Source organism: Gavialis gangeticus, unplaced genomic scaffold (assembly GCF_001723915.1).
Source record: "Gavialis gangeticus isolate Ggan-Ray unplaced genomic scaffold, GavGan_comp1, whole genome shotgun sequence".
NCBI classification, from domain to species: Eukaryota; Metazoa; Chordata; order Crocodylia; family Gavialidae; genus Gavialis; species Gavialis gangeticus.
The window spans coordinates 67727-77978 of NW_017728985.1; the positions used below are offsets into that span (position 1 = coordinate 67727).

The 10252-nt window shown below is 47.2% G+C and overlaps 2 protein-coding genes across 3 annotated transcripts in view; both read right to left on the reverse strand.

Moving 5' to 3' along the window:
* Window positions 1–10252, reverse strand: part of LOC109295241 — a 38978-nt gene that overhangs the window by 26847 nt on the left and 1879 nt on the right. The gene's annotated exons all lie outside the window — the stretch shown is intronic.
* Window positions 12–10252, reverse strand: part of LOC109295232 — an 11276-nt gene continuing 1035 nt past the window's right edge. Inside the window, exons 1-3 of one of the 2 annotated variants that reach the window (XM_019513974.1) lie at window positions 8634–9223; window positions 3789–3925; window positions 12–1958 (exon numbers count right to left, since the gene is read on the reverse strand). In XM_019513974.1, the coding sequence (XP_019369519.1) occupies window positions 551–1903 (1353 nt within the window). In that variant the 5' untranslated portion in view covers window positions 1904–1958; window positions 3789–3925; window positions 8634–9223 and the 3' untranslated portion in view covers window positions 12–550. Of the gene's footprint in view, window positions 1959–3788; window positions 3926–8633; window positions 9224–10252 lie in introns of those variants that run through there. The other variant, XM_019513965.1, reaches the window with a different exon arrangement.

The window sequence follows — 10252 nt, forward strand, 5'->3', positions numbered from 1 at the left end:
TGTGCAAGCTGGTGTGTTATTCTCTGCACACAAATCATTAGGCTCAAGAGAGCACCAAGAGATGAGCCTGAGGCTGCAGCCTAATGGTTGGATCACTTGCCTGCACCAGGGGAGGGAGTTTTGTGTCCTGGCCAAGCCTCCCAGGCTGTTCCTGCATCTCATCCGATGACTGTTTCATATACAGTACAGGAAGCTCCACCCTCACATGTGCAAAAAGAATCACATAAAACAGGGGGAGAAAAACCCACATACGAGTTTGGAATAGAAAGCAGCAATAATAACATTCAGAGGATGGCACAACCTTTTCATCCTTTGAAAGTCCAACTGATATGCAGTACAGATCACAGTTGAGACATCTGCTGAGAATTAACTCATTATTACAACACTACCATACAAGGCACTTTTTCTTGTGATGTCTCAGCTCATTCTTACACTGAAGTCTCTTCAACAGAAAATCACTCTTTGTTATTCTTTCCAGTATATTACTCGGGAGGACCTAACATTTCTTAAGTGCTACTGCCATCATCTTATGCGAGTCTTTCAGCATCTATTATGGCTTCAACATTGTTTTTAAAATACCAGTTTTATGTAACACCTTATTAACATTAATAAGCAAAGGTGCATTGTATCTCCAGAGTGTTGCATCTCTTATCAGGGTTATCTTTGGCACATCTGATTCATAGGGGAACCTGCAATGAAATGTTATGGCAATATTGCTGGACACTGCCAAACTGCTGCCATACATCTTTAGAACAGAGTGGACTGAAGTCTGAATCACCTTTCTTGGATCAACTATCATTTTCCTAGGGTTGAATCTATCTTTCCTGTTGGCTTCTCTGTGGATATGCTGCAGGATGTTCACTCCGGGCACAGCAGCCCACGACGAAGTGTCGATCTTGTCTGTGGAGGTGGCAGTGAACACGGTGTTGGGGAAGACGTGATTCTCAAAGAGGAAAACACCAGTGTCTGGATTCTGCTCCTGAAGGCTCCTCATCATGGTTTTCCAATCCGGGTGCTTTGCGGGCAGAATAATTTCATCGATATCATTGAGCAGCACAAACCTGCTCCGGTACATGTTGCGATACACACAGTCATTGAGAGCGGTGATTTGTCCGTAGTAACCAATGTGTGTCCCATCCTTCGGGAAACGCCAGTGAGGAGACACCTTGAGGTGGGAGGTGATTGGCCAGGGAACGACCTCGACGGTTCCTTCTGCAATATAAAAGGCCAGGATGCTCTCCATCAGGGGGCTGCAGCTGTTCTTGTAGATCATCACTCTCTGGGCCCCAAGAATTTTGTACATCTCCATACTCTGGATAAATTGTAAGACGTTGTTGTAGTTTCCAAACATGGTTGAGATGCACACGGTGAAGTCAGCAGAAAAGGACTCAGCCTTGCGGTTCTTTATTTCAAATCTGGGCAGCTGCTCAATATTTCCATTAGGGAATGAGTGAATTGACACGTAGCTCGGATCACAGGTGCGGGGTTCTGCACAGAGCAGGTCCGCTGCACCGTAAGGGAAGTCAAATCGATCCGAATGGACATCAATGTCTGCCCTAGATACGTGTGTTTCCCCATCAGGCTGGCAGCAGAACGAGCAGTAAAGTGCCGTCACCTCCTCGTGGTGAACAATCGCAATCACTCGGGTGATTTTGCTCTCTCTGTTATCAAAGTACGGGGCTATGATAAAGGTTCTGTTATCCTCCAAGGCTGTGATCGTGTTAGAGACAGGTTTCCCTCCACAAAGCTCGAGCATCTGATCAGTGGGTGCTGGTTCAGAGGAGGCTATTCCTGGTGTATCGTTCTGGAACATAGATCTTTTCCAGTAGCAGGTCAAAAGGATCAAAAACATGAAGACAGATGGCACAGCAACGTAACAAGATTTTTTTCCGCAGTACAACATGTTTGAATGGCATAAATTCAGTCTTACTGTGTTCCTTCCTGGTCAGTATTCCTGGCTAGAAAGGAAAAAGTTCTGAATAGAATAGGTTAATAACTTACCACAAACTGCACATTTTCTGTTAAACTGTTTTCTGTTAATTATTATGTTTATAAATATACTTCCAAAGGGTAGTATAGATCCTAACTCAATTAAAGTAACTTTTTGCATAGCTCCAGCAAAGCTATACATAGGTAAATCCTGCTACCTTACTTACCTTGAGTAATAGTGTGTTTTACCTTGCAATTGGCCCCAGGGCAATCGCTAGTTTCTCTGGCCCTCCAGGAATGGTAGCCGAATCTGACCTGAAAGACCTGAGTGTTTGGAAGCTTCACGACTGGGAAAACCCCAGACAGTCTCACTTCTACTACGGTTGAGGAAATTGCTAAAATATTGATCTATTCCTCTGAAAAATTACATTCCGGATGAAACCCATTGCTTGCCCTGTCCTCACCCACAACAGTAACGCAGGCACAACCGTCATTTGTCTTCTCTAGCTTTTGTCTGTATTTCAGACAAATCACTGCCTTTCTCTGCTTTCCCAGAGGGGCGACAACGCAGTCCGTATATTCCATCAGCACCTTTAGCCCTGGGAAGTGTAATCATGCAACATCTAAGGTACAAAGATGGGGAATTATCTCAGAGGTGCTGGGCACCCTAGACCCTCCAGGTGTCTGAGGAGGGTGTTTGACAATCAGCCCCAGGCAGGAAAAGAATGACTCCCCAACCCCTTTCTTCCCCCTTTTTGTGGGGCAGGGGCAGGAAGAATGCTTTCCCCATCTCCATGTCTCCCTTGAGCTGAGGACTCCCAGACTCTGACGGGAAACCCATGTTCACCTGTTAGGTGCTCTGCATCCCAAGCAAACTGATCCCCTCATTACAAACACATTTAGCATGAGTTAGTTCATTTGCAGTCGTTCAAAATTATTAATTGGCCAAGGGTTTGTACTTCGCCACCCTCACCCACTCAGAGTAATTTTTCAAGCTGTGGGGTAGTCTGTGGCACAATTCCCAAAGCAGAAATTATGAAGCAAGTGGAACAAGGTCCTAATTAATAATGCAGTGCATTTGCTAGCAAACAGACTGGCATGTTAGTTTTTGACAAGCTTTTGTTCAAAAGTACTCCAGGCACTAGTTTTTAGTAAAGTGGGACTTTATAAAGGAAGACTGATTAATGTTGTACAACCATTGTATTTCTGATTTCATTGCTTTCTCAGAAATAAGTTGCTTAAAAATAGCAAGTCATCCCTCTAATTAGCTTGATGTGGGTGGTTTCTCTTAACTTCCACAGCAAACGCAGACTAAACATAATCCTTTTCAAAAGGCAGGACTTTTTTCCACCAAGTGACTAGGGGGAGATGAACGAATTGTACCACAACAACGGTTAGTGACACAATACCTTTTAAAAAAAGATGGCCTGAGCTTCTGTTCCTTTCGTAAGTTTGAGCTGATTTCCACAGTGACAACTACAGCCTGAAAAGCCAGCTCTGCATCCGGCTCTGCTACAGCAGACTCCTGCCTGTTGTGTGGATTTCAGCAGGGGCCCACGTTGACTGAAGGACTCACCAGAGTGTCAGCTATGCCCAAGAGGAAGATACCAGCCCAGATCAAACAGCAAAGATCCTGAATGTGCAACTGCAGTTTAATAATCAAACAAAAGATGCCAGAGGCCAAGCAAGATGAAAAACCATAGCCAATTTATTCCATGAGCTTGGATGGTGGTATGAAGTACACAGAATTGTAGTACGGTAATTAAGTGGCCTTTCGTAACTGTATGCTGGTACCTGGCTCTTCTACCCCCTTCACTTCTATTCAGTCAAATATTAGCTACTACCCCCTGGTGACTCGCGCACACACAGTTCTAGGGCCACAACCCTGACCTCAGAGTCCAGAGTCTGAGAAGCACAATGAAAGTATCTGCTCCTGGTGCAATGTCCAGACTGAAGAGCGGTAATGATCAGAGCCAAATTCTTCCTCGTCTCTGGTCTAAAAATGTTAAGTGTTGCATTACTGAAAACAACTGCATTCCTATTTACCTCTCAAATCCACGTGCTCTCTTACCATCTCTGCTCATCATCAGGCGATCAGACACCCTGCCCTTTCCCAGGCACCTGAGGATACGAATTTTAAACCTTGGAAAATCTGCTGTGCTTGTCCAAATGCTTATGCAACTTCATGGTTAGAAAATTAGTAAAGCAGCAAAGAGCAAAATAAACTAAGACATCCCAGTTTGTGGTCATAACTTATAACTTCAAACTGCACTGCATCATTACCTCCCTTTCATCACATCAGGGGGAGGCAATTATTCTGGGCGGAGGGTTGCTTACTGAGTTTTGGCAAGCTACCAAGGGCCGCATGACAGGCAGCCAGGGGCAGATAAATATTAATTTTCTAAATTTTTTAGGGGCCCCGCGGGCCGGGTAGAATCGCTTGGCGGGCCGCATTTTGCCTACCCCTGCATTACACGGTACAGTTAAAACATGCCATGTTCGTTACCATCTGACTGCTATCAAAACAGGATTTTTTCAGAACGTTCTTGTGTAGAGCAGCTGAGAAAAAATTAGACCAGTTGAAAGTAGTGGTCCCAAGACAGCTCTTACTACTCCTTGTGATATATCAGCATCCAAGGTATTTATATACTCATTTTAATTCTTTCTTTATTGGGCTGGAGAACATTTCAAATGATTAATATGTACTAACTAGTTATTAATATTGATACATGTTTAATTAGAGAGCTAAACATTTTCTCACAAAAATGTTGACACAAATGTAGGGCTGCAAGCTTTGTGTGTCATGTTTTCAGGGGAAAAACACAGGGGAAAAAAAGCATCTAGAAAACAGTTTATACCAAAATAGAGCATAAATAATTGTCCCAAGTCTTACCCATTCATAGATTCATAGATTAAGGGTCGGAAGGGACCTAGTAGATCTTCTAGCCCGACCCCCCGCCAGGGCGGGAGAACAACAAAAAACCCCAGAAAGAGAAATGGGACTCAAACGAGTCCAGCCAGGTAGGCATCCAGCCTCTTCTTAAAGACCCCCAGGGTAGGGGCCAGCACCACTTCCCTTGGAAGTTGGTTCCAGCTCCTAGCCGCCCTAACTGTGAAGTAGTTTTTGCGGATGTCCAATCTATACCTCCTCTCCATCAACTTGTGCCCATTACTCCTTGTTATGCCAGCGGGCGCTAGGGGAAACAGCGTCTCCCCCAAACCCTTCTGGTCCCCCCTAGTGAGTCTATAGACGGTCACCAGGTCCCCCCTCAGCCTTCTCTTGTGGAGGCTGAATAGGTTCAGGTCCCGCAGTCTCTCACTGTAGGGTCTGCCCTGTTGTCCCCGGATCATGCGGGTGGCCCTCCTCTGGACCCTCTCCATGTTGTCCACATCCCTCTTGAAATGGGGCGCACAGAACTGGACACAATACTCCAGCTGTGGCCTGACCAGCGTCGCGTAGAGGGGGAGGATCACCTCCTTGGCTCTACTCGAGATGCACCTGTGGATGCACGACAAGGTCCGGTTAGCCCTGCCAACCATGACCTCGCATTGTCGGCCCATGTTCATCTTGGAGTCAATAATGACTCCAAGATCTCTTTCTGCCTCCGTGCTCTCGAGTAGGGAGTTCCCCATTGTGTAAGTGTGCTGCTGGTTCCTACTGCCCAAGTGCAGCACCCTGCACTTGTCCGTATTAAAACGCATCCTGTTCCTGTTAGCCCACCCCTGTAACCTATCCAGATCCCTCTGCAATCTCTCCCTCCCTGCTAGCGTGCTCACCTCCCCCCAGATTTTGGTGTCATCAGCGAATTTAAACAGGTTACTTTCCACCCCATCATCCAGATCGCTGATGAAGAAATTGAACAGCGCAGGCCCCAGGACCGAGCCCTGGGGGACTCCGCTACCCACCTCCCCCCAGGTCGAATATGAATTCTGTCCAAAACCAGTTTTATTTTCCAGAGTTTTCGCCCCCCCCGATTAGAAGCAGAATTCTAATTAATTTTCTATCTGAGAAAGGCAACAAAATGCTTGGTAGGAAGGAGTGAGTCAAAAGTAATGGGGATTGAGAATGTGGGATTCAATTAATTTGGAGAAATAGTGGTGTATGGGCTCATAGCTCTCTTCAGTCCACATTCAACCATTGCTCTGGGAGAGAAGGAGAGAGCATTTGAATTTAAAAGACTTCAGGGAAGAACTTATTGCAGAAAAGATTTGGGTCGATTTACAGAGAATGACATGCAGCGAGGCAGCGATAGCTTCTCATCAATAATGGCTGAAATCAGATGCACTTGCAGAAAAAGAGTGCCTGAGGTTCTGTTCCTGGAACATGGTAAGGGGAAGAAAAAGAAACTCCCCAGGCAGTTTTCTTGCTCAAGGTCCACACACTACAGCCTCGTCCTTGCCACAGAAGTTTTCTTGTTGGATCAGGGTATGAAACATGCATTGACACCACAACTTCGCAGCCTGGAAAGTACAAAAGTGGATTTTGATGGCCCTGCTCTGCCACTCAGGCTGGAACCGACTGCTGCCCTGTGCAGTCACCACTGCCCCAAGCTGCCCCCATGCAAGAACAGGGCGGTGAGGCAGGCCACAGGAAAAAGGCCACTTATATCTTCCACCTCACCCAACTTCTGAGAGCTCCGTGTCGTCTGGCGTTGCCTCTACCCAGTGGCAGGAAAACACAGTTTGCTTTCCACGGATTTCCTATGTGAATGTGACTGACCAGCCAATGCATTGCCTATTTTTAGCCCAACAAAACAGCCAGGGAGGAGCTAACATCTGACCCCCACTTCAGAGGCAAAAGGTACCACTATGCCATGAAATGTTTGAGCCGTGCCATTAGCTGGAGGCTCAGAGCAAATCAGAGACCAGGCAGGAGCCGCAGGTCTCCTGCAGCACTAAGCAATGCGAGTATGATGTGACAGCAGCAACACTCAGGGAAAGGAAGTTTAAATTTCCTGAAGAGACAAATGCAGGTACCAAGATGCCAGTTGTTGTGAAAAGGAGTCATGCATAAGTTGGTCATGCGTCACCTGCAACTTCAGTCCCCCAGCAGCCTTTGAAACCACCACTGGAGACAGGTGGCAACCACCGTGTTACAACCTGTACTCTCTCCCAGTTCTGCTGTGCTGCGATCACAGCAAAGGCCTGATTCTAGAAGAAGAGACATTCTGGCCACTTTTTACATTTGCTGTTTGCAGTGGTTTACTGCCCTCTCCCCAGATGACTATGTACAGTACATGTCAAGTTCTGCGTCTGGCTTTCCAGCAGAAGACAGAGTCCTGGAACTGCTGGGTCACTGTCGGGCCCAGTGCCCAGTGCCAGATACACACTGGCAGCTCCATAATCCCTCTGGCATGTTGTTCCTGGGAGGAGAGGGTGGCCTGGGGGGAGTAACTTGGCCGTGGGAGCACTGCCTGCGTGTTCCCGTGGTCTGGGCCTCAAGCAAGGAGCTATTGGCTCAGATTCTCTTTGCTCAAAGTCCCAATCTGTGCAGCGCTCGGCGAGGGCTCATCAGCTAACTGTGCTTGCAGCAGGTGTGCTACTTGGACTGTACATACATCACAGTAATTGCTTCATTTCTGCAAAGACATTTAGGGCAGCTTTGTTGGAGCAGGAGGCCCTGACAAGGCCACAGAGCCAGGCTGCTCAGCCTGCAGCTGTTGTGCGCTAGTGGGAGTAGTTCTGTGCTTCCTTGCCTGGGTTGTCACTGGTGAGCTGCTGAAGGCTGCCATGTGCCTGAGCCTGCAGCATGTCCAGGGCTGCCCCAAGCCTCTGTGTGGCGAGGGCCACCCACCAAGCAGCCCGGAGCGCTCTGCCGTGGAGCTGCAGCAGCTCGAGCTGCTGCATGTGTATTTAGGTGAACAAGGCTATTTGTGATGAGTGACAAACTGCTGCTCCTGCACCCTTCAGTGACCAGAAACATCAAAAACTGTCTGCTTTTGACACCTGGCTACAGCTTTGATACACAGAGGGCAACAGCACTACACAGGACTCATCATCGTTTGCTTCTACGTACCTGAGATTGACTTGTCTTTAAGGAAGCATCATTAGACACTTTCTACCCTCCGTCAAACACTGGACTATGCTTACAGCCAGGCCTGCAGAGTCTCTGGGCAAGCGCTTCCAGACAGGCAAATGTTAAAAATGCCTGGCATTTAAAAATAATAATGGCAGTAAGAAACCTTCATGACCCTTATTTCCCACAGCAGACTCTGACTTTGTGCTTGCAGCTTTGCTTGCACGGTATTATTTTTTTTTGGCAGAAAAGAAAATCTGTTTTGTCCATGGTTTCCAATTTGCTCCTCAGACTTCCTCCCCTGTTCAGACCTGATGAAGAGCTCCATGGATCTTTCATTTTGCGCATGATGTAGTCTTTACTCCACGATGGTCTCTAGTACGTTTCCTCTTGAACAAAAGCAGTTTTCACAGATAGATTCTTTCCAAGAGGCTTGTGCCAGATCCCTAAAAACAATGGGATCAACCTTGCCCTTCCACAGCACGCTTGGAGAACAAGAGGGATGTGTTGCCTTACTCTGCCAGCAGCCCCTTTATTTCCCTTTAATGGCATTATTTTAGGGACGCATTATTGTTATGGGAGGGCTATGTTATGGTTTGCTGATTAAGGGATGTTTGGGGGAGTTTCTCCCTGGGGACCATCTATAGAAAGCCTGGATGCAAGAACATGTAAAGCACATGTAAGGTACATCTGGCCTCCGAGAGGGATTTCCAAGGTCCAAACAGAGAAGGTGGGACAGGGATGTGTTAATCCCTTGCTGTGTGCAAGCAGAAGGCTGCGTGGGCTCTAGAGAAGAGCAGGTAGGGTGGGGAGGGAAGAAAAGACTGTTACTTCTCAGGAGAGGCGATGGGTTTTGGGTTGCCTTGTCTGGCCTTACACTAAAGGAATCTCTTTGGGCAGTTTGGTTTCCTGGCACTGCAGCAGAAGCAGCAGTGACCGGTACCTGTCTGAAAACAAACAATGGCATTAAACGTTTCATCTTTACATTATTCCTGACTTCTCATTGATGCAGAAATTGCCCTGCAACCCCACACTGTTGACTGCTGCCCACCCAAAGGGGAAGCGCTGTTATCTTTCCTTCTGTGTGTTTGATGGACAGACTTTGGGATTTTGATTTTTGGCCACGGCTAGTATTGTTCTCTTTCTCTGGGGTGGACAGTGACTGGCACTCCATGGGTAGTACTGTGACAGAACTAATAATTCATATTAATACTGCTCAGTGGGCCCATGCCAAGGGTGAGCTGTTTCTTTAAGAGAACCAGAGCTTTCCTGTGTGTATGTACACATATCCCAGATTTTCCTCTCTTCTCTGTGCTGCTTCAGATTGCAGCCAGCTTGTCTTTGGTTATTTCAGCATGGGGGAGCTCTGAGGGACCCGCAGGGAACAGCACCAGCCATCTGTTTGTACTAAACTATTCTGTCAAAGGCAGAGAGATTTCAGGTTTCTAGTCAAGCAAGGGTGTAACTTGATGTCTCTGCAGGAGCCAGGACTGTCCTCACTAAACCCATTTTACTTAGAAAACTGAGCTTCTGCTCGGCACCATAGTTTGAGATGTAATGGGACACTATCAGTTGAATTTGGCCCCTGGCTGGGGTTTTCTGAAATTAAGCTGTTATCAAGTCTGATGCTCATTTCCATTTGTATATTTGTTTAATTGAAGTGGAAATACAAGGTTTGATGCTGTCACATCATTTGCTCTGTGTGTGGGCCCTGACAGCCTGGGACAGGGACCAGCCACACCTGTGGGCGTGGTACCACAGGCCCCAGTGCCCTGTTGGTCTTAGGCTGAACAATGAGCCCAATGATAAACAGTCATTAAAAGTGGTGGGGAAACCTTCTTATGCACCTTCACACTTAAAGATAATTGAGAAGCTGGAAGTAATAGCTAGTAGCAGCAGGGCTCTCCTTTCTTTGGTTGATGCGGTTGCTTATGGTATGATCAAGAAGGAAAACACACAGTTTCCATGTTTTCTTGCTGCACAACTTCAAACTAATTTAGGAAATTAGTGCCCCAGGATGCGACTCACATCCCCTACCCCCACTCCAACACAACTGAGGCTTCTTGTAGTAAGCAACACCCCTCCCACTGCTCACATGCCTCGGGGCTCTGCTTGTTCAGGCAGTACGGTTTCTTTACTGCAAGGAAAGTCAGTGCCCCTCCAGGGAAGAGGCAACCTTGGTGCACAGTTAATGACCTAAGTAGGGCATAGGTGACAAGTGTGGCCCGGCCGGAGCCAGAGCCTGCTGGCAGCAGTGGGGGCGGTGGAGGTGGTGCAGAATTGTGCCCCCCCCCCCCCCCTGGGGAC